The 24,138-nt window shown below is 36.2% G+C and overlaps 4 protein-coding genes and 1 non-coding gene across 6 annotated transcripts; 2 read left to right on the top strand and 3 right to left on the bottom strand.

Annotated features, from left to right (window-relative positions):
• Window positions 1-354: 354 nt before the first annotated feature.
• On the bottom strand, window positions 355-6,324 carry LOC125223074 (inositol phosphorylceramide glucuronosyltransferase 1). Its single transcript, XM_048126036.1, has 10 exons — window positions 5,885-6,324; window positions 5,415-5,535; window positions 5,068-5,253; window positions 4,590-4,753; window positions 3,384-3,491; window positions 3,155-3,292; window positions 2,950-3,057; window positions 1,761-2,043; window positions 1,547-1,670; window positions 355-848 (listed from the first exon to the last, which is right to left on the bottom strand). The coding sequence occupies exons 1-10, from the start codon at window positions 6,125-6,127 to the stop codon at window positions 701-703; spliced, it is 1,623 nt and encodes a 540-aa protein (XP_047981993.1). The 5' UTR covers window positions 6,128-6,324; the 3' UTR covers window positions 355-700.
• A 1,148-nt stretch (window positions 6,325-7,472) lies between these two features.
• LOC125218473 (cucurbitadienol 11-hydroxylase-like) lies at window positions 7,473-9,469 on the top strand. Its single transcript, XM_048120145.1, has 8 exons — window positions 7,473-7,711; window positions 7,788-8,097; window positions 8,180-8,329; window positions 8,397-8,645; window positions 8,723-8,894; window positions 8,975-9,081; window positions 9,159-9,286; window positions 9,376-9,469. The coding sequence occupies exons 1-8, from the start codon at window positions 7,473-7,475 to the stop codon at window positions 9,467-9,469; spliced, it is 1,449 nt and encodes a 482-aa protein (XP_047976102.1).
• Window positions 9,470-9,752: 283 nt separating this feature from the next.
• Window positions 9,753-9,825, bottom strand: TRNAR-CCG. Its single transcript has one exon. It is a non-coding gene; the product is annotated as a tRNA-Arg (tRNA).
• A 77-nt stretch (window positions 9,826-9,902) lies between these two features.
• On the top strand, window positions 9,903-13,546 carry LOC125219035. The gene is made up of 10 exons (XM_048120883.1): window positions 9,903-10,062; window positions 10,169-10,268; window positions 10,399-10,503; window positions 10,615-10,692; window positions 11,218-11,273; window positions 11,695-11,752; window positions 12,252-12,377; window positions 12,494-12,592; window positions 12,761-12,832; window positions 13,219-13,546. Exons 1-10 carry the CDS (start codon window positions 9,962-9,964, stop codon window positions 13,279-13,281), a joined length of 858 nt encoding a protein of 285 aa, XP_047976840.1. The 5' UTR covers window positions 9,903-9,961; the 3' UTR covers window positions 13,282-13,546.
• Window positions 13,547-14,652: 1,106 nt separating this feature from the next.
• LOC125222267 (putative lysine-specific demethylase JMJ16) lies at window positions 14,653-22,900 on the bottom strand. 2 transcript variants are annotated; one of them, XM_048124785.1, is made up of 14 exons: window positions 22,788-22,900; window positions 22,181-22,226; window positions 21,856-21,940; window positions 21,341-21,618; window positions 21,187-21,261; window positions 20,620-20,697; window positions 19,925-20,455; window positions 19,586-19,810; window positions 18,970-19,131; window positions 17,882-18,250; window positions 15,881-17,249; window positions 15,683-15,786; window positions 15,377-15,574; window positions 14,653-15,232 (listed from the first exon to the last, which is right to left on the bottom strand). In XM_048124785.1, the coding sequence occupies exons 3-14, from the start codon at window positions 21,902-21,904 to the stop codon at window positions 14,930-14,932; spliced, it is 3,741 nt and encodes a 1,246-aa protein (XP_047980742.1). In that variant the 5' UTR covers window positions 21,905-21,940; window positions 22,181-22,226; window positions 22,788-22,900; the 3' UTR covers window positions 14,653-14,929. The 2 variants fall into 2 exon arrangements, with proteins under 2 accessions (XP_047980742.1, XP_047980743.1); XM_048124786.1 differs by lacking the exon at window positions 21,856-21,940 and having other exon boundaries at window positions 14,767-15,232.
• Between the last annotated feature and the right edge of the window lie 1,238 nt (window positions 22,901-24,138).

Here is a 24,138-nt window from a genome sequence, read left to right as displayed (position 1 = left end):
ATGATTCTATTTTGGATAAACTAAGGAGATAAACTAGGTGTGCTGTCACCACAATCAAATAAAAACATATTCTTATCTCTGCACGACACTTGTCTAGCAAATTTTGGAGTTAATGGATAAACTATGATTCTCAGTCCGAATTTTTTTCAAAAACCAGTTTGTTTATAGTAGTAAGTAACTCGGTTCTTGAACTCTTCAGCAAACAATACGAGATACAGCAAACAATCTATTTTATGTCAACCTAGTAATGAATTCACAAAACAATAATAATATTTGCAAAACACAATCTATCTCAAACCTTATTTGATCATGTACAGCTATCCAAAAACAAAATGAGATATGACAAGCGACAACTACAAACCCAAAACTGCTAAATACATAAATATTTCAATATTCATATCACAACACAACGCGAGCGTGTGTTTATCATACCAGACACGGTTGGTACCACAGCACAAGGCGAGCGTCCTGGTACCAACATGATACAATACGAGCACAATAAGCCCTACATACGTCTCATGTCAAAGGTAATTAATTCTCCAATGAAAAAGGTTGTGCAATATACAACTGAAAGAATGTTTTAGCCATAAATTACAGATGATAAACACATAATTATAAAGAGAGAGAGATGAGGAAGAAGAAGAATAAGAAGACTAGCTAATTGTTGCTAATTAGCTTACAACAAAATTAGTGGGGCAGACTAGCAGATAGAGCAAAAATTCTGGATGGTCCTGGGTGAATCCCCCCTGTCTTCAATGCCTCTCAGAAATGCTCTCATGGAAAGGTGTTGTGAAGCACATGTCATAAACGATGCCAACACAATGCCTACTGCTACCATCAAACCTAACCTGTACAAGGTATGCATGCATATATTACAAAATGAAGAAAAACTCACACCCTTCACTTGGAAAACATGCAATAGTAGGTTCCATCAAGCTACTGAGTATCTCAAGTATTTTTCAAATTTCAACACAAGCTGAATTGACTGAAGTCACAAGCAACAGCACTGTCTTGCATGTAATCCTAGTTTGGTTAGTCCAGCAGGGATGAGTTATTCGCATCTTTTAGTGATAGCTCAATTCTTGCAAACTATTCTTATGAATAAAGAGCGAGTTTGTGAAATTCCTTCAACTACACTTCATGGCATCAAGTAGGATTGAGAGAGTCCATTCAATCAACATTTCTACAGAAATGAACTGTTTATTTATGTGTTTCTTTTTGTTGCCTTTAAGATGTATATAGCCTTAAGGCTATATCCCACAATTATTTTTACCAACTGCATAATTCATCCATCATGGAAAAACGGTGTCATCCATCTTTACTAGTCACTGTTTTATGGGATATATGTTAGAAAATTTCTGACTGATCCCTCCATAGTCCATCCACCAAGATATACACAGTGATCTACTATATTTTATCTACAAATTCCAAAAAAAAATGTTTTTCCCCATATTGTGAATTTGCATGGATACTCTTTTTCTTCACAACTTATTTGGTTAGAATAGTGAAAATATATCTAAATGAGCAAGGGGAGGCAATATAATACCTCATAAATAGAGCAGTAATTCCAAGGAAACAAGGTAGCAGAGGAATTGCCAGGGCAAGAGATGCCATCCCTAACCCATAATACCAAGTAGAAACATCGCATGATGACAATTGTCGCACATGACCTAATAAGAACCAAACATTAACTATTATAATCTGAAGATGCAAGATGCAAACAGGATCGACTATAATAATCTTCCTGAAGTAAAATATACCTTTTCCAGAATCATAATCTGAAGATTCAGGATGTGAAAGGAAAGATGATTGACGGGCCACATGCTTTCCCCATTGACGGATTATGTATAGATAACTTCCGAACAATAAGAAGAATATTGTGAATGTCCATTCATACACAAGGAGCAAACCAGTCCATGGCATAACTTGTGAAGGCACAATAGAAAATGAAAGTGCAAGGGAAACTAGAGCAGCCATAAAGCAAACGACCACCGAGATTGCACCCAGAAAAGTAGGAATTTTGCCCAGAGCTGCATTAGGAATCTGTGTTTCCATATATTTTCATAGAAAACATATCAGATCACTGAAAGTTAAAAGGTTGAATATCATGCTTAAAAGTGATACGAGAATTAGACTAACATGAAACGCATACAACCAACAGCTTGGATCATGTGGATAACTGTAACAAACTATGCATTATATATGTATTCCTCTTGTAGTTTTTTCATTTCTTTATATTTTTATTTGTATAAAGGAGGATATAAATCTTGTCTGATTTTGATGGATAAATATGATCAATAAACATTTCATTCTCCAATCATGGATGAAAATGTAGCTCCACGGTCTCCACCTCCATAGCCTGTTTTAAGAACTTTATTTAGCCTCCTATCTCGAAAAGATATGGCCTTGGGGCAGTAATCGTGAATTTATATAATACATTCCCACTTTCAGTGTCTGGGATTTGGGAATGCCTCAAGCCTCCCCCAACCCAAAAAGAAAACAATAAAAATGGAGAAAGAATTGAGGAAACTCCTACTAACCTCAACATCAACAGAAGAGCCTAAATAATACTATAGTAATCAAATTAATAATATATAAAAAGCTTAAATAAATAAAAACAATTCTTTAATTGAATAGTTAAAAATAGAACTTGCTTAGGAACCTACTCTAAACCCCCACAGTCAAGAGATTGGAGCTCAGTCTGAATATGCTATTGAAATTCTCCCAATCCAGATTTATTTCAGAAAAAGATAGGAACAACAATTCACTGTAAATTTGATGGTCCACTATGCATTTATTTTTCTGTTACTATAAGTGACGTGTTTTTCACAACAGAAATAGGACATGAATATGATAACAGCACATTCAGTATCCAACATTCCGGTTTTTCTAATCCAAAGAACATAAGCAATTAATAATTACTCAAAAAAGGTGGCGACCACAGCATACCTGTTGATTTGAGCTGATGGTGGTGGAAGTGACAGAAGAATAACCAATTACACCTCCAGATCTTAACTTATAGTACAGGTTTCTGAGATGATCAATCAATGGTCGTGTCTGCAGTAATATATTAGAGTTAAAAACTTAAAATTCCAGCCATAATAATTCTGATAAAGAAGATCTGTACAAAATGAAGAAAATCAAAGTTGCTAACCTGTGAGGATGAGCGGTAATAACAGAAACCAAAGAATACAAGTGGAAGCAGAATAAGAAATTTGACTAGAAGATCTTCATTTGGATTTTGACCCCCTCCAGTTCCTGGAAGAGTTTCCTCAAGCTCTACCCGAGCGTTCTGCAGTATCAACAAAAAATATCTCGTCACTGGTCACTCAAAAACAGCAATAACCATTTATGATTTACCGAATGGGAAACAGAATTAGTACCTGCCAGACATCAACAGGTTTAACAAGCCAATGAGTCCACCAGTCCCAAGGTTTAAGGGGACCAAGTGTGTAATGAATAACACGGAGTTCTTTCTCATCTACCATCCACTGGAAAGAAGATTGCGTGTTAAAATATGAAAAGTTTCAGTCTTTTAAACAACTTAAGAGGCATCCAGGAAACCAGACTCCAGGCAAAACCCAACCATACATGCAACAATATATTACTGCTCTCGATCAAGAAATTCATTGATTACACTATTTCTCTTCATTAGGTATACACTTCCAGTGTCCCCTCAGCACTTCTTGTCCAAATATACATAGTTATCTGTCCTCAGATGTCAGGTAGCAAATGCCCAAAATTATACCTCAGCCATATGTGGAATTCTAGATTACCACAAAGAACTCATAAAATTAACTCTCAGACCCAATAACCTTTATCTGCTATCGATGATCAAAATACTTGAAAAGAATATAACCTCCATATTCTATTTCCTCAATGTAAAATGGATTCAATCCAAAGGTCGTAGGGATTGTAAAATAGTACAGAATCATTGCTTATAAATAAATATCCATCTTGCCATTAAACCTATATTTCAAATTTTATAGTATCTGCAGAAATATTTAAACTTGAGATAAACTCTCAATCCATCCCTCAAAACAGAAAAGTCATACACCCTCCGTCCCCCATTTTAAGTCCACTTTGTATTGGTCACGGGTTTTAAGAAATGTAAAGAAAGTGAGTTGAAATAGTCAGTGGAATGTGGGTCCCATGTTTATATGTTAGTTGTATAATAAAATGTGAGTGAAATGAGTTAGTGGAATGTGGGGCCTACTTACCATTTATGGTAAAAAGTGAAAGTGGACGATAAATGGGGGACGGACGAAAATGGCAAAAGTGGACAAAAGATGGGGGACAAGGGAGTACTTCCTTAGAGAGTGGGGAGGAAACAGCAATGGGTAACACAGAGGTCATCCATCGCTGTAGTGTCCCGTAGAGAAAATGGAAAACTAATACTTAAACACAAAGAAAGATGCAAGACCCCTCAAGCAAGGCTCAAGAAGCAGCTTGTGTTTATAAGCATATATAGTATTTAAATGTTGCCAAACCCTGTTTTAGACATTAAAAAAGTAAGAGAGAGAGAGATAGAGAGATACGGCGCCGTACATAAGCATAAGATGCATCTTATAAGAGGTAAAGAATGACACCTTGTTAGCAAGCATGTAAAGACCAACATCTGCATTGTATAAAGTAGAAAGTCTCTCCATTTGAGGTATGGGTCTAGACTTTATTTCCTCTGGGGAAGCCTGAGGATCAAATAGGCGTGCATTGGCAAAGTCAGGGAAATATGAGTTCAGAAATCCTTGGTCACCTGCACAGTAAATGATGAGACAAATTAGTAGGAAATGTCAAAGTTAAACATTACCATCAAACTAAACACCGAAAAGGTGTCAGATTAATCCATATGGGGTATATGGTAAAGTTCAACATTTTTCATATGGATGCACAGAAATAACTCATAAGCATAGCCTGCCATATCAGGTTCCATTTCAATCATGGGGAAGAATTAAAGATTAACCTAACATACCATGGAAATGCTAGAAGCAAACCAGGAAGGCCCTTCTTCAGAAAAACAAATACAAGCAAATCAGACAATATATTAAGCATATTATAACTGAGTCGTACCTCCAGTGTAAGAGTACATTGTGTTTATTTTGCTCGACATGTCCTTGAATACTTTTTCTGATGGTTCAACCACCATCACTCCAGAATTCAATCTTTCTGAATGCTTTAAGTTGGCACAAAACTTATTACACTTGAAAAGATCTTCAATGTTCTTCACTACGATTGTATCAGCATCAAGGTACACCACTGCCAAAATGTAAAGAGGAAAATGTACAGGATTAACAACAATTGCATCAGATTCTCCGCAACACCAAACTGAATTTCAACCCCAACAGCAGTAAACTCAAGCATAGTTCATTCCAAAATTTCACTATCTACTCTACTCAATCTTGCGACAGAAATATCACCTTTTTTGTAGTCAGTCATGTCAAATATTTTAAGCTTCGTATAGACGCCCCAAAATCTTGTTGGGCGTATTTGATTGGGATTTTCCAGTAAACTAATTGTTTTCACAATCCAAGCATCAGCCTGCATGTCGAAAAAGAACAACGCATGAGATTATCTAGAGTAAGAATAGTATTACTCCAAAACAGCAATATTTCTTCAACTTCATGCTAGATAGCCAGTGTCTCAACAAGCAAACTCAATGTAAGGAATCTCATTAACATGCTTTTCCGGCATGCAAGAAAGCATACAGATTATCAAAGAAAGGAAAACAAAAGAAAGTGGAAGCTGTTAGAATCAAATTCCAATCCACCATCATCAAATTAGCAATACAAAAAGCTCCAATCTTTTTCCCTGATCATCCAGAACACACAGAAAACTTCCTAAGTGACCCAGAGAAACGAATCGCAAAATCTAGTTTACAAAGACAGACCTGAAGCAGCTTTTTAGCATAGTCGGAAACTCCATCAGAGACCAAAGCAACCATATCCTTGTTAGAACCCGTGTCCCGAATCGACTTACCCAAGACTCGGACGCCGAGCAGGAATTCATCACCGTAGAGAAGCGTGACGTAAGCTTCATCTGAATTCTGAGATCCCAAAGCTCCATCAAATCCAAGCAATATCGATACAATTAATACCCAACAAATAAACCCTAATCTACACGTAGTCGACATCGAATTAGTGATGCAAAGTATGAAGAAGATCTGAGAAATTTTTGGGAGTGAGGGAATATCTCTCGATTTGAAATCAGTATATTTTAGGAGTACTAAAAAATGGAAGTAGCGATTTTGATGGTATTATAATGATGATAATATTCGAGCGTTGGCAATTCGCATGGTCTAACTTGTCGTCTCAGCGTCTGCTCTGTAAATCTTCAAACTTGAGAATTTTCCTCAACTCGAGATTTTAATTTTGATAACAAAAATTCTTCTGAAAAATTCATCTTCATTTTTTTCATCATTTTTTATTTTATAAATAATCTCACCATTTGTCATTTTTTTCAAATCTCATAAATTCACACCATAATAGTAGAGATTAAGAGTTAAAAGGATCATTAGAGAATTTACATATAAATACTCCTAACTAGTTTAATGAAGACTTTTTAAATGAATTTTAATTAAAAATAAACAAATTTAATAATGGTTCGAGACCTTTGAACGCGAACGTGTGAGGTGAACGCGATTTACCAACAAAATGAGCCTACAAAAAAATTCAAACTCAACTGAGTAAGTTTAGCACATGTAGGCTTTTGTACTCTTGCACTAGTACTACGATATACAAGCAAATATTAGTTGGCTTCGGAAAAAAGTACTCAAATGTAGATATTTTTGTTTTATGGATTAAATATTGCAACATACTAGTACTAGTTAATTCAAAATAGGAAACACGAACTGGAGTTAAAATAGTGATCAGAAAAGGTTTTAAATTAATGATGTTGTTTGGTTAATAAAAATATAAAATTACCTCTTGAGATTGTAATGTTTATAGATAGGATGTGAAATGTCGAAATTGTCCTTATTGCCAAGATAGTGTAGTTTTGTCTAGAAATATTAGATATGTAATTATTTATTGAGCTAGTTAAATTAGTGATAAAATGATTGTATATTATATTATTTGAGGATATGTAAATTTTATGAATTAATTTAGATCAATTATGAATAATTAAAGAAGTATTTGGTCAGTAATAAAAAAATACTATAACATATCTAATACTAGGAAGAAATTTCGAGAGAACGAAGCACTAGTTACAATTCTGAGGTTAAATTAGAAAATGTAGTGGACAAATAACAGAACATTAGCTCCTCATTATCAACTACCTAAACCACATCAATTTTTTTTGTCTTTTTCACCACAAAAATAAAAAAGTGGTAGATGATGTCAAAACACAGCATAACCTGCAAAGACAAACATCTCTACACAAATCTATATAAACGAGCACAACTCAAAAACCTCATTCATCACACACACAAACACAAACACAAACACACAAGTTGTAGCAGCTGAAAAGTGAAAACAAACATGGAAACACTAATTTCTTCCTTATACTCAAACCAAGTGTCAGCATTGGTTTTATTGGCAGGGACACTGGTGACGATCTACGCAACCCACTGGATCTACCGATGGAGGAACCCCAAATGCAGCAACGGCGTCCTCCCTCCCGGCTCAATGGGCCTCCCTCTCATCGGAGAAACCATCCAGCTCGTCCTCCCCAGCGCCTCTCTCGACCTCCCTCCCTTCATCAAGAAGAGAATGAAAAAGTATCTATACATGCTACTACTATTTTTATACTCCTATATATGTTCAACATTTATAACACTAGCTAATTATGATCAGGTACGGCCCCATCTTCAAAACCAACGTGGCGGGGAGGCCGGTGATCATCACTGCAGATCCCGAGTTCAACCACTTTCTCCTCCGCCAGGATGGGAAGCTGGCTGACACGTGGTCCATGGACACTTTCGCCGAGGTCTTTGACCAAGCCAGCCAGTCTTCTAGAAAGTACACTAGAAACTTGACACTGAATCACTTTGGTGTGGAGGCTCTCAAGGGGAGGCTCCTCCCTCAAATGGAAGCCATGTCTACGAAAGTCCTCTCCACTTGGGCTTCCCAGGACTCTGTTGAAGTTAAGAGTCAAGCTGTAACGGTATGATTCTCGAGCTATAAATGAATCAACTAGTATATTCAACCAACAAACTCGACTGAGTAATCTTTCATTGTTTGAGCAGATGTCCATTGATTTTGCGGCTGGCCAGATTTTCAGCGGCGATTTGGAGGATGCGCCGTTGAAGATCAGCGACATGTTTAGGGATTTGGTGGAAGGGCTGATGTCTTTTCCCATCAACATTCCTGGCACATCACACCACAAATGTCTGCAGGTACTGTTCTGTTTTTGAACATGATCAAAGTCATCAGTACAAGTCAATAACTGGTGGTTTTTGGCAGATCCACAAGAAGGTGAGGGAGATGATGAGGGAGGTTGTGACGAAGAGGCTGGCGGATGCAGAGAGGCGCCACGGTGATCTCCTGGACCACATCATTCAAGACAAGAGCACGGACTCGTTCATCAACGACGACTTCATAGTCCAGCTCATGTTCGGCCTCTTGTTTGTCACTTCTGATTCCGTCTCCACCACATTGGCTTTAGCATTCAAGTTGCTGGCTGATCATCCCTTAGTTCTGGAGGAACTCACTGTGAGTCATTTGCATAACATCTTATAATCTATCTCATGAGAATTCATTAATTAATCTGTTGCTTCATCCATGATTAGGCCGAGCATGAGGCCATCTTGAAGAAGAGGGAGAACTCAGACGCTACCGGCCTCACATGGGATGAGTACAAATCAATGACATTCACACTGCAGGTGATCAATGAAGTTCTCAGGCTGGGGAATATAGCTCCAGGCTTCTTTCGTCGCGCTCTCAAAGATATCCCAGTAAACGGTATATAGACTCATCTGATAAACAATAACTCAATAATGGATATCCATGTTATGCTAACTGTTCATAAATGAATAATATAGGATACACAATTCCTCAAGGATGGGTGATCATGATTGCTACGGCCGGCCTTCATCTGAACCCCAACCAATTTGAGGATCCACTTAAGTTCAACCCATGGCGATGGAAGGTTAGATCTTTTCTGTCAACATAAATTTCAAGATTGTGGGCTAGCTAGTACAGTACTTATTTAGAGCATGAATGCAGGAGATTCAACCGAGCGTCGTGTCAAAGTGTTTCATGCCATTTGGTTCTGGTATGAAGCAATGTGCTGGTGCAGAATACAGTAGAGTTCTTATTGCAACTTTTCTGCATGTTTTGGTCACCAAGTACAGGTAAGAAAAGAGAAGCATGATTTCAACATATAAAAATGTTTTGAGTTTTCTGATCTTGAATCCAAATTGCTTCTTTATTTTTTGGTTAGATGGGAATTGGTAAAGGGAGGCAAGATTGTGCGGTCGCCGATCATCAGATTTCCAGATGGATTTCACTACAAGATATCAGAGAAGAAACATTAGCTTACATAATTTTACTTATGTTTGATCAAATAAACTTGAAGTTGTTATGTTGTTTATATAGTAGCCTTTGTGTGTGTAATAAGTTTATTTCATGTTGGGAATGTCCAAATAAATGCAAGTAGTATTTGTTTGTTGCATTTTTTAAGTACTCCTAATTAACTAGAGATTGATTGATCTGCACTAAGTTCAGATTGAGATCCACATCCTGTAACTACATAAAATTTGATATTTTCAGATTGTAAAATAAAAAGTAAATAATCATAGGGGGAAAAAAAATTAATAACGTTCACGATGGGACTCGAACCCACAATCTCCCGCTCCGGAGGCGAGCGCCTTATCCATTAGGCCACGCGAACGTTATGTCTTCGAAATCGAATTAACTTTATTTATTCAAATACATAAACCAATCATCACTGCCAAACGCGCAAAACCCAACAAAACCCTAACCAGATGTCATCCTGTTCAATTGATTGTTGTTTCCGCTGAAAATCGATGGCCCTGTCCTTAATCCAATGCTCCAAAACCCCTAAATTTCTGCCCACTAATCATTTTCTGAAATCCCGTTCAGTTCCGCTTCAACCTACATTTCTTAGGTGATTGATGATAATTTTATGGACTGCAGCTTTATCGTCTTTGTTTTTTCCTTATCTTCTCATTGTTCTTCTTTTCAATATGAAAATGGGTGTTTTGGTTCCTCAGGTTTTCTACATTGCAGCAACGGAGCTGCAAAGGATTGATTTGCGCGGCATTTTCTGCCGCCGGAAGTTCTGGTTCAAGCAGCGATGTAAACCCATATGAGGTAATTTGTAATTTTTATTTTCTGTTCAACCGTTATTGGTGAATGTGATTCTCGATACCACCCCGAGCGGGATTTCTGCGCCACAGTAAAAGCTATGGGTTTGTTTGAGCAACTTCATCAATTTTTGTAGGTTCTTGGTGTAAACCCTCTTGAGGGATTTGATATGGTCAAGGCAGCTTACAAGAAAAAGCTCAAGGATGCCGAGAGGAGAGGTGATGAAGCTGCAGCTGCTCAAGTATGACTTACTAATTACGCTCTTATTTTAAAATTGGATTTGTTGTTTCTCTGCTAAGCATTGTATGTTGCTGAAGTTTGGTATTTATCGTTGTTCGCAAACTATTTGTAGTTGGAAAAAGCGTATGACAAAATCATGATGTCTCAGTTGACGAAAAGGAAGCATGGTGAAACATTCGGTTCATTTAAGGTATGCCAAGATCTTTTTATGGTATCTGTTTTCATCGATGCGTTGACTATATTTGGTTAAAGATGAATCGGTTCATTACTGTTCTGAAGGCTGTATTTTTTTACTAATTTCGTAAGAAGCGCAAATAATTTAACGTGAATTAATATCCCTTCCATTGGATTGGAAATGTGAATCAATTCGATAATACCTAGACACTGAGAAAATTACAGATCATAAGTAACTGGTAGTATCTTATCTTATTATTCATAGTTTTCATTCCTTAGCACTAAGCTTCATCATGTTAACAAGGTTTGAAATTGTTTTTGACTGGCATGATATTGACGTTTCTTTATTTCTGATTCTTCTTGTAGTATAATCATTTTATAACAATTTTTTCTTCAACTCTTCATTAAAGATTAAAGAATTAAAAGAGCAATCTTTGTTTTGAGCGCACAACAAATGTGCTTCAAGTGTGTCCAGTAACAATAAGGTAGTTCTATAAAAATGTATCTGCATGATCGTCATTCTTATATATTTGAATTTCAGGTTTCAAAAGATATAAAGTATGCTGATAAACTGCCAGTCATTCCATGGGGACCAAGGTATGCATTTCTTCTAATTGAGAGTCAGCACTTGTGGAAATTAATGTTGTTATGCTGCCATGGAATTAGTTCTTTTCTGTCGCCAAGTCTTTATTATCCTTATAGGTAGCAGCTACTCTGATGCCCTATGTGCTAGTACTACTAATCAAATTTTTGTCGTAAGGAACTTTGTATCAGTCCAGATGTTTATGTATGATGGATGCATAAAATTCATCTCTGAGATTCTATGGTTCATCTATTTGTGTGTATGCCACTGAATTGAATAAATCATTTTTATGCTAGTTTTGATATTCTTGTCTGAATTAGAACTATTCTCTGAATTTCTTGACATTTCTATTTCAGCCCTTTGCAAACTCCTTTTATTTGTATTTTTTTTCCTTCTGCCTTTGGGGTGAAAGATCTTACGTGGTACATTGTCCAGGTTTACCAAATCTGAGACCAAAGATATTCAAATCAATATGGCAATATCAGCTGTCTTTGTAAGTAAAAAATTATTTCAATTCATCTTTCCTGTATTGTTGTCATTGTTTCTTGGAGCAGTATTCCAGTAGATTAATGAGAAAGATGTCAGATATCACTTTTAGAAATTGAATTTTTAAGTCTTATGTTCTTTATAAATTCTAACATGCTTAAGATACTGCCTGAAGATATGTTATGTATGCAAGTGTGGTCAATGACTCAATTATTATGACTTCAGCCCTGCTCCATATGTGAAAATGTTGATCTCAATGAAGGTATAGCTCAAAATCATTTAGAGACGGGATACTGTCATGTCATTTTTTTAAACTTGTACGTGGAATTTCCATCTAAGCTTGCAGAAATAATGGCTCCTGGAAAAACAAGAACATCTCTGCCTTTAGGATTTTTATTGCATTGGATTAATAAAAAGATAAAGTGCCAGGTGTCATAATTATGTGCAATATTTGTGCATTTGAGAAGCATCAGTTACATAGATCATTTGCCTTGCTCATTCTGCAGACAGCTTGGATATTTATCAAGCGATATGCTGAATACAAACCTTTGCAATTTTTGGCATTTGTGTTTGTCTATCGGATATTTGAGAAGTTAAAAGCAGTTGAACCTCCCTCATCTCCGACATTTAGTGTAAGGGTCGCTGAAATTTAATGGCTTTTTCTTCAAGAAAAATTTTCAATTTTTCTAATTGGAAATGTTAGTATTATCTTCAATAAGTGATCTCTCTACACTTGTGTTTACTGCAGGAAGAAGGTGGTGAGGATGAAGGGAGGATGTTGAGAATGGGTAAAAGGCTGCTCCGATCTCTTTCACTGGTTTTTGGCTGTTTAGCTTTTGCCTCTCTGGTAAGTGGAACAATCCAAGTTATGATTATATATAACGCTGTTAAGTGGGTCGCTGAAAGCTTAGACGTCTTCTCATGCGCGTTTCGTAGTTTAGTTCCTATGGATAAAATTTCAACTGTATTCACGGGGGATAGTTTACTGTATGATATCTCTATTGTAAACATGCAGGGCTACACTGGTGTTTTAAATGTGATTGAATATGCGGCTGGCTTTGTACCTGTTTTCTTGTACAACAACCAGGTAATAGCCACTCCGTCCTGTATTGATTAGTATACTTGTGATTGAATTCCTTTGAACTCAAAATCTCATGATAATATTTTTTTAATGTGTTCTAGTGTTATATAGTACTCCATCTCAGAGTGGCACTTAATCTCATGTTCTAATATGCACTATGTCAGAAACATCTTCAATTCATTGTGTGAATGACATATAGATAGCGGTCGAGCAATAATAAAATGCATGCAAGAAATTTGGCATTTGACCGGCCCATTAATTTTGAACTTTTATTGCTGATTATGCTTTTCTGCGAGACTATATCTGTCCACTACTCTTTTTTCCTACACTTTAGATGATTATGTATGCTTGTGCTCGAGAAAATTACAAATCATCGGTTTATGGTTTTTCAGGAATTGCTTGTAACTGCATCATCAGCGCTCATGCTCTACATTCTAGCCTCATACTACCGATGAGCTCCTACACTTTCAGATTTGTGGTTGGTGGTGGCATTCACTAGGGCAGAGAATTATGTGGTGGGTGAAGTTATATTGTTATTACTTATCAGTGCCTATCAATTGAGGAAAATAACAGATTTCAGCTTTCTGTATATGATTTCAAATTTTGGAACTCGGCAAAGTTGACCCCAAACAAATCAAAATAAAAAGGAAATATGTTGTGTATTTGTTGTGATTTAAAGCTAGAACCTATTCTCTCAAAAAGCTTATCTTTTTTTCTTGATTATCTTTGTTATGTCTACTGCTTTTTCGGCTATAGTACTTAATTCAATTATTTTATTCGATTTTACATTGTCATGTTATCAACAAGTATAGCTTGCACTCACTATGGCTAAGATATCAATTCTAATTTCATATATGCATGAAATACTATCTTGTTAAGTTGTACTTACTTTGTTCGGCATTTATAGTCTCATTTTGACTTGAGATGGATTTTAAGAAATTATTTGAGTTTGTGAAGAAAATGGCGAAATGAGTTGGTTGCACTCCCTCCGCGAGTCATTTATAGTTCCATAATCTTGCGTATTTTAGTATCCTTGTGACCTTGTTGAATGAATATGACCTGCTCCTGCAACTTACGGTTGCTATTGTCATGCATCTCTTTCTCTTCCACTCCATCTGTTCCACCAACAAGACTTCACCAGAGCATGTTTGGATAGTTAAGAACAATGAAGATGAAACATTGATTTCCTATCGACCGACTTTGAATTATGTTATCCAACAACTACTAGGTTAATCTGTTTGTAAAATTCATATGCTCAGTACGTTGTGATGACATTCTAAGCTCCCTTGCTTTATCGTAGTTTGTTTTTAGTTTAAGATATTCCAATAGAACTGATATGAGAAATTTTCTAGTTATGTGAACTCACTGAAGTTGAAAAATTGTCACCTTTTTATTTATAACACTGATAGTTAAGTAAAAATTTAACTATATAAAATATTATGATTAACATTTATAACAAAAAAAATATTGAATTTCAAAAAATTATGTACAGTAAATAATTTTGGAATAATATAAGAAAACAGTTTGAAATTAGGTTATAAATATTACTATAGCCTATAGGGAGGCTTCTTTTCTATAATTTCGATGTGGGATAGTTCTTTCCTCCCCTTTAAATAGTTTTAATACTTTCGGACTAACAAGCCTTAATGAGTTATTATACTCTAGCCCCGTGTGTGTGTATAAATACTTGGTCATGTACCGCTAATTGGCTAAAACAAATTAATTAGATGAAGTAATAAAACAAAAGGAAAGATTTTTTAAAAAAACTTTGAGCAAAAATGTAAAAATTCAATTAGCCTGTCAGGGAGTGAGCTGCAAGACCACCCTGGTCCAAGAAAGGAACAAAAGGTATATTAGTAGACAGAGGAACAAATTTCAGGTTTTGTAAATGTTAATAATCGAGTGTCCAATACCATAATTTCCAAGTAAAAACTGTCGACTAAAAGAATGGAATTACTATGATTGGCACGGGAATGAATGAGATACAAAAATAGTTCGCCAACAAATCCTGCTCTTGGGCTATATGGTAAAAACTGAAGTAGACCTGTATGGCGACCTAAAATGGAGCTCAGCATTTACAAATACATACAGCCCCCGGCAAGTCTACGACGGGTGCTTGTGAATCACATCATTAAGAAGCCGGTTCAATAAGCTTTGCTCCTCATCATTGGGATTCTTGTTTTGAGTAATACTGTACAAGGTTTGAAGTTCCTCCAAGCTCGCCTTCTTTAGTAGGCCGTCAAGTGTTTTCTCAACAGCAGCATGACTTTTCCTTTTCCTGTCTTCTTCATCTTCACTCTTCATTCTGCTACTTCCTACATATTGAGATTGCTGAGCGATATGCATTAAAGGCCGCGATCTCCAGTAATCTGAGCACACGCGATTGTGGTCCAGAGCCTGAATTGCCTGCATTAGTAATGGCAGAATCACGCGTCATCAGAGAGAGAGAGAGAGAGTGGTGAGTCAAGAATCATAGCAGATTATACAGCCTGTTTCAAACTGAAGCACATCATTTATATTCATGAAAACGGAACTAATTTAAGGGCTTGCCTGCACAATTGTTGGAGAAGAAAAGCCAAACATTTCCATTCCTTCCACACTCCCTGGAGGCTGCAAAGGGGGAAGGTTTGGTCTTCCCAACTTATGTTGTTTTGCAATCTCCTGATTTACTCTATCCCGAACCAACTCCCAGCATCTGGCAGCCGAAACATGAAAATATACTTCACTAGGAGAATGCTCCACAGAAACCTACAAGCCCAACAAATTAGAAATGAAATCATATCAGCGGAAAATGCTTTTGAATCTGATCTGATGCACGCAATGGACTTCAAAATAAGTTGAATAAAATTCGATTACCATAAATAGAGGTCCTTTTTGTCCTGCATCCAGAATTTGGGAGACATAGAAGCACATGTTAGATGGATCTGTGACATCTATGTATCTGACTCGACTCCTAAATCCTGCAATTAACCGAGAGACAATTCATTATGATTCAATAAAAAAATAAAAGCAGCGACAAAAAACAAGTACGTAGCATTATTTGACAACACTTACCCTTTGGGTAAATAGCCCGACTGTCGCACCACAATTTTCCAGTGCACACAGCTCCAAAGTCCAAGGGTTCAACATTGCAAGTAATTCTTCTAACTACCTTCGCAATACGAGGCCCCTTCTGGCGATAATATCTGTCCATGATATTTGGGGAGCCAGACTGATTACACGACACAGTTAACCTGCTGTCAACTGGTCCTGAATCAACATTTAACTCCACATTTTTTTTACTATCTCCATTACATGATTTATCTTCATCAATCTGTTGTAGTTTGTGGTTACCATCTACATTGGCAGTCCTCTTTTCTGGGACATCTCTGCTAGAATCTGTACCGGGCATGATGTTTTTAAAGAGAGGGCTACTATGAGGACTGGTACCAGAACATGTTTCACCTTCTGCACACTCTTCAACTTTTACCCCCTCTAAACTAGAACCATTCTTCATGCTTTCAAGCATTGCAGAAGGGCCAGCAATGGAGGTTGTTGAGGCTGGTCTGTCAACACAATGACCAGAACTAGTCATATTTTCAGGGCAAACTGGCTTCTGAATTCTTACTGTATGCTTGTCGGATGCTTCCTTATCAACAGAAGGTTCATTACTTGGCTCACCTCCTTCATCAGCAATCAGAAGCACAACCTCGTTACTGCCAGGACATGACAATGGATTTGCTTCATGTTTCTCCGAAGCCAGGTTTTCCTTTGTGGATGGAATCTGGTTTGACGAGGCCTTGTATCTGGAAGCTAACTGCAAAGAGTCTTCTTTCATGCAATCCGGAGAAAGACTGGATACCTCAGCTTTCTGGGAATGTGAGTTTGTTGCCTTCGTATTTTGCAGAGACAATTCCACTACAGGTGGCTTTGAATTTGGAGAAGAGTTTGGGCTGCCAACATACTTAGCTCCATCTACTTGGCCTTTCTGCACTTTTGAAGATAGGACAGTGACTTGAGAACTCATCTCTTTCACTGCCAGTCCTTGAGAGGCATGTGATAATTTACCATTCACCCCAGGTACTTGTTTATTCTCTCTGGAGACATAAGAACTTAGAGCAAGCCCAAGATCAAGTCTTGCCCACCGATATACTGCACTCAGTTTCCCTTCTAGAGCTTCAACCAAGATATTCAATTCGTTGATGTCATAACGGAAAAGGAAAAACTTAGCACCCCATGAACATGAACATAACTGTTTTGCATGGTTCAAGCATGCATATTTATCAGGTGAACAGTGGTGGCAACCTGCAGCAGATAGATGCAAATCAAACAAGCATACACTGCATTCCCTCTCACTAGTAGCATCAAAAGTGCTCTCCATCTTCAGTGCCGTTGAGGATTTACAAAGGAATTCCCTCCTGACCCTCTCAGTCTCAACACGAGCCTAGCCATAATATAAAAACTCCATCAGTTATTTCAAATCATAATATGAATAACAGAAACCAAACTTCACAAGAAACCCTAATTATGAAACTTCATTTAATGATCTGTATCTAATGAAACCATTCTTGCTAAGAAGAATGCCCATGATGTGCCAAAACCATCTAGAAGGCAATTGGTTACTCCTAGGACCTAGAGAACATTATTGTACATAAGCAGAGTAACAATAGCAACGACCAAAGTCAACATACTTAATCCTTGACAATATCAAAACACAATATTTATCTTCAGCAGATTGCAAGAACGAATGCAACACCATCTCCTCCGCAAAAAAAAAAAAAAAAACTTAAAGTTTGTAAGTTAATATATTTCTCTTTTGGAAATTACACTAGTTAGTTAATTGCAGTCCCTTGACATTTGTTACTTCAGAACATAAAGGGACTGAACAACGAAACTTGCAGTAATATAACAGAGCCATATTAACAAATTCAAAATATAATTAGCAAAATAAAATTTCTTCAGTTCTTAGTACGTTTCAATAGTGTTAACTTGCAAGTGCAACTCATACCAAACCCCAAAATGTTAAAGTTCGATCATGCATACAATAGCCAACCATAACCAAGTGATTGAACAAACCTTCAGCGCTTTAGATAAAATCCCATCCTTTCCACAAACATCCTTCCATCTTAAATTATTTGCAGTTGACTTTCTCATTAAATTATATTCCCAATTTGCTTTCACAGCTTCTCTAGCAGAACCAAGCAAAAGTTTGTCATGTGAAATGGACGTTTTTCGGCCTTGCTCACGATAGAGCTCAATAGCATTATGTCCATGAGGCAACCAATCAACAGGAGCAACATTAACTGCTTCAGCGCAATTAAAGCCAGAATTAAATCCAGCATGATATGCTCGAGGGAATGTCAGAACGAATTCCCCAGCATTTTGGACACACCGATAAACAGGCACTCCCTCAGATCTTAGGATTGAGGGGGAAAGCTGAGTGACCTGCAAAATATATTGAATATTAGTTGAACTTAAGTTATTGCATGTCAACACTCATCGTCGAAATATGGGATAGCTACAGAATGAGCAACTCCTTATCAGTTCAAATTTAATTATCAACAAGAAACCAATCTTTGAATAACGACAACTGTAGAGTCTTCCTACAACAGATTATTTCCAGTAAAATTACTTTCCAGTGACTGGATTGATTGCCTTTACAAGACAATTGGATTATAGACCCAAACTTGCCTCAAAACCAAAACTCAGCCAAATTATATTCTAAAATGTTGTATCCATATTTTAGAATACCAGTCATTGAGAGTTTAAGTTGGCTGAATTTCCATTTGAGGGAAATTGCAGCAAACTGAGTTCATGTTAGTAGTGTTAGGGTTTAGCAATATGTTAAAAACCTTCTTCACTAATTGAAATTCAAAAGAAAAACAAATTATAGCTAAGTTTGTGATTTCAGAAGCAATCAACCTCAACAAATAACGAATAAACATAAAAAGACATCTGAACTCCATGCAAAGGAAAACCAGTAGCTCATATTTCACCAGATAAGCAACTTTAACATTGTTGAAGTAATTAATAATATGGATTAACTCTTACAAAACACTACTTCTTTGTAACATGTAAATATGTGATGACAGTCTGCTGACTACAACTCAAAACCATAGCTCGGCTCTTAACTCTATATCTTCAAGAGCAATTATAGATCATACCAGCTTATGAAGCAAGTCAGGCTGCTCATCAAAGAGGTTAGGCAGATGTTTCTTCATGGCTGCCTCCAGTTTTAGGGCATCTGATCCTGGAACACCATACCACAGTTTTGGAGCTCCCCAATGCATGTAATTCAATGAATACAAGTGGTGATCCTCAACATGCTGTTAACAATTAACAATGCAAGAGTAAGGAATAGAAGAAGGCCAGAATTACCATAGAACATTAACTTTGCACTAATGGCCAACAGGAACCAGCGAACAGATTGTCCCATATCAATTAAAATAACCATTTATAATGCTGAACCTATTTCTAAGCACTGGAAAATTTTAAGCAAGCGTAAGGGCAAATATATACAATATTGATAATCCAAACTGCCAAAAGTGTCTCTAGAAAGAAGAGAAAAGGCAAACAGTTCTATCCATGAAGAAAATTATGTCTTTATTTTCAAATTCAGTTTTTTGGCTGAGCTTACCCATACAAGCAAGTTCTTAGTAAAAGAGTGTAATGTGAACTATAATGCAAGAGATTAGTATGTTCAACATAGGTAAATTTCTCTGTAAGAAAAAACAAATCATAGCGTAATACTCCGGGCTATAAAGAGAAGGCAGTCCTTACCCAACAAAACGATGAAAAACACATCCCTATATACAGCCAAGGAACTAGAACACCAGATATATCACTGCTTTCAAATGAGAGAACAGAACCAGGAAGCCTGGGGAAGTTATTTAAGTTCCATCCTGAGTTAATATACTTGATATCAGAAGCTGAACTAACTTGCTTAGCAGTTTTAGGAAATCCACTGCCAAATACTCCTGTTTCAAGATCAGCTCCATAAAGCACCTAATGAGAAAGCTAAACAATCAGACTTTCAATTCATAGATTATAAGTTTCACACCCACAAGAAAAATTCTATCTAAAACAGTAAAAGCAGCACAAGAAAATTTGTCGAATTACCTCAATTTCCTCAGTCGGTCTCTCCACAATCCGCCAATATTCTCCCTCAATATTATCTACTGAAGGCTGCCAGTCGTGCCCCTGAAGCACTGAGCCATTACCTCCTGAGTCTGAAGCATTGATACTTTGACGGAAGTACTGAGCCTTGAAATCATCGGCATAGTTCTGGAACGCATCCAGGGTAAATTCTGAACCAGGTTCAAAGCCAAACCTATCAGCCTCGTGTAGTCCAAATTCATCTGGGATTTTCATTTCCTCACTATTGGTTTCATTATCAAATCCATTTTTCATGCATCTTCTCTTTTTCCTCTTTTTATTATGATTAACTTGCAATATCTTTCTCATTGCATTCCTATTCTGAAGCTTGTCAATCCTTTGGACTCGAGTAGCAAACTTGGACTTCTCCCATATATCTTTCTCCTTTAATGGACAAGGAGGCTTCCATGAAGGAGGTAGTACTATGCGGCAAATACCATAGATTTCTGCTTTAGCACGTATACTAGAAATGTACTTTAAGGTGTCCTCAAACTCCTATTAGACAGAAATAATAATTATAATAATGAACTATCATAAGGAAAGTATGAAAGCAAACTGAACGGCATGGTAAATATCAAAATCAACAAGGAGAACATCCAATTACAGTTACTGAGATTTGGAAAATGTGGCTAATAAGAAATTCAAGGGAAAATAAGGACCTCTTCAGAAGGATAAAACACAGGAGCCTCCTCGAGATCGGGCCTGTGAGCTTCTTCTGGATTCCATTGTGCAGTTACCTGTTACAAATTCATGTAAACATGTTTATGTTTGTAGGATGCAAGTTAAAAAGGAAGTTTAAATGTTCAATTAGGTCAAGAAGCATACGACTAGAAACATCACCAGCACATAGTGATAATCTAGTCAATACTTGGAACCACTGCCTGCTAATGATATAAAAAAACTATTTTCATATTCCAACTATATAATATCTAAATATCAAATCATTCGTCATACTAAAATCATTACCATTTACAAAAAACAATATACTAGTAAACTGCATTTGAAGCAATGAAGCTTAAAAATTGTAGCCGGAAACAAAGCTGAGCATCCCTAGGCCCTAACATTCCTATTACCTAAGCTATATAGTAAGCTTAATTGTTTAAGGATGATATGAGAGGAAAACTTTTCACATGTAGTTGCACAATAAGTATTTGCATGATCGCATCTCAACTGCTTGTACTTTACATTTCTTTAGGAATGAAATAAATAGGTTTGGAGAGACTTACCTTTTGGCAGTTCTTACAAGATTCACACCCACGAATGTTCCCTTTGGGGAGTTGGTGCCTCGAGACATGCTGCACCTGTAGACAGTATATGGCTTATATCATAGATTCATAGAATAGAAAGTGTATATCTCACATTGAACTACACTAGATCAACCTGCTGAGATTCATGTTCATCACCAGAACTGTGATTAAACTGGCTGTACTTTATACCAACCCTACGCCTAACGGACTTCATAGCTTTCGAATCATCATTACTGTCAAAGTCCACTCTTTGTTGTTCAAAAGCATTGCCAGAGCTTGAGTAACTGCCATCTTGGTTATCCTCTGACCTCTTTAAAGTGAAGGGCACAAGTGACTCAAAACCAGGGGGAATTGAAATCTCCATACTGTCGTCTTTGATGCAAGGTCCAACAAGTTCTGTGCCCATTACCACTGAGAAACAGTGACACAGTTTAGATGAAAGTCCATTGTTCTCAGAGCTTATAAATTGATGCTACCAAATAATAGTGACCAATTTACTTGAAGCTAGTTATCTTAGGGCAAACAGATATTTGATTTAGAAGCTGAATTTATAGAAAAATTCCAAGAGTCGAAAGATATTCAGAAGTAAGATCATAGATGAAAATGAAGCCAATTAACACAGATCAGCACTTTCCAAATCTTGCTTACCTACTACACAAACAAATAACTCATATCTTGAAAGCAAATGCAGCTTCATTAATTCAAGAACTCCACATGATCAGAATGCACAAGGCTGTATTGAGATTTGAGATTAAGAGATTGAGTACTGATATGAACTTCAATTTTAGTATACCTTCTATATATATATGAAACTGAACAAGGATAATTGAAAAGAATAACGCTACGGGTCACTATGAAGCTACCATGACATATGATACTAAGTTTATTCCATCGAGTCTTAACAGATTTATTAGCAATGAGGACCGTATAGGCCTGCAAGGCAGAAGATCTAAGAATGAAAAAATAGACTCACATATCAGACTGGAGTATATGAACTTAGCTCCTCAGATTGACAATCCCTGCACCAAGACAATTCAGAAGCAGAAGTAACAATTCAGAATGAGATAACTCACTGGAACCAAATCGTAATAATCATGTTAAATCGACACACGAACGCCCTCAATAAAGTAAATACACAACTTAAAGATGGGGGATCATGATATGATACAGAAGTTCCAACCCTAACCATTACCCTAATTCAACCATTAATTGAATTGCAGTCACGCAAACAGCAACCAATTAACAGATTGTACCCACATAACTTTTGATGAAAATTTAAAGAACAGTTCCAGTTCGATAAAACCAAATTAAAAATCACTACTATAATTAAACCCACATTTAATTTAGCTTCGGCCTTAGTTCTCAATTCACATAAAGGTGGATATGGTACACACCATATCAATTCATTTCCATCTTTAGAACATTGAAGAATAAAGTTACAAGCATTCAATATCTTGATTAAAACAATTTACATTAGTACCGTACAACAGAATCAAACAAAACAAAATGGAGGAAATAAACCCTAATTCCTGCAAAAACAAGAAAACTAATGCAACAAATGCATAGACGACATCAGTTACCTGACTTTGTTCTACTATGAGAGCATGTGCCCATCCCCAATTCCTGCTTAAATTATCTTTCTAGCATTTATTGCATTAGATCAAAACAAAGTTTAAATTTGATTAGGTTATAAGTTCAGAGACATTTCACGTTTATTTTAGAATTATAAGAGGAATTTCATCTGGTCAATTAAAAAAGGAATTTCTTCAATTTTTGAATTTTTTTTAAAGGATATAGTGTATTTTATTATGGTTATACTAGTATCCAACTATAAACTCCCAAAAAATAGTTACCTACCTATTTTTGTACTGCGTTATTTTGTTAAAATTTGGTATTCTTGAAATTAAAGTTACTCTTATTAAAAATGACTATTAGTATGAATACAAATTACTACTATTATTTTTGTCAATAAAATTATTGTGTCTGAAATAAAAATTATATTTTGTGATTAAAAATAAATTACCTGAAGATTTGTTATCGATAATAAATATTATTGCTTTAATGTTAAAAATCGTTGCTACTACAAAATGACAAGGCTGGGTGGGTAAAACGATTCCAGGGAGTCGACCTCTTTATTTATGAAGAACTTTAGAAAAAAAAATGTTGAGTTAAATTGTACCCTATGTGTTGGAGGTTAACTGTATTTAATTCCATTATTATTGGTAAATTATATTTAATTCCATTATTAAGAAAATAGGCACATATATAATACTTCCTACGTCGTACAATAGAAGTCACATTTAATGTGAGGCACGAATCTTAAAAAATGTATACAAGAATTGGTTGAAAAAGTTAGTGAAAATTAGGCCTACTTTTTTATAGCATTAGTTTTATAATAAAATATGAGTGAAGACTATTTCAAACGGGAAAATATGTCACTTCGAGTTGCTCACTAGGCTTGTACTGTACTGTTCTATACCTTTAACAACGAAACATATGAAGGGATTAAAACATCAACCTAATCAAATACACTGAACATGTACACGATAAATAGTTCACAATTAGCTGAACACATAGCCTATGAACCAATTTTAAATGTCTATAAACTCCTGCGGAAGTGCTGGAGAAATAAACATCTACTATGATCACCTACTTAATCCACTGTCAAATTATCCTCTAAACAATTCTAATTCAATAGCATACCAACAATCAAACATTCATAAACTATGTTAAAGAGACAATAGCAAAGGAAAGAACAAAACTATATTATAAGCCAAAAACATAGTGTATAAACATTGAACACATTTGTAGAAACATCCATACAAAGCCTAGATTACAACTTCGAGCAACATAGAGAATTTAGCCTAAACACATGGTGGAATTTGCAACAAAAAGCATAGGAAACATGCTCTCGGTGAGTGGAATTGGGAT

Source organism: Salvia hispanica, chromosome 4, assembly GCF_023119035.1.
Source record: "Salvia hispanica cultivar TCC Black 2014 chromosome 4, UniMelb_Shisp_WGS_1.0, whole genome shotgun sequence".
NCBI lineage: Eukaryota > Viridiplantae > Streptophyta > Magnoliopsida > Lamiales > Lamiaceae > Salvia > Salvia hispanica.
Note: the sequence above shows the minus strand (reverse complement) of the source record. Positions and strands in the feature narration are given on the sequence as shown.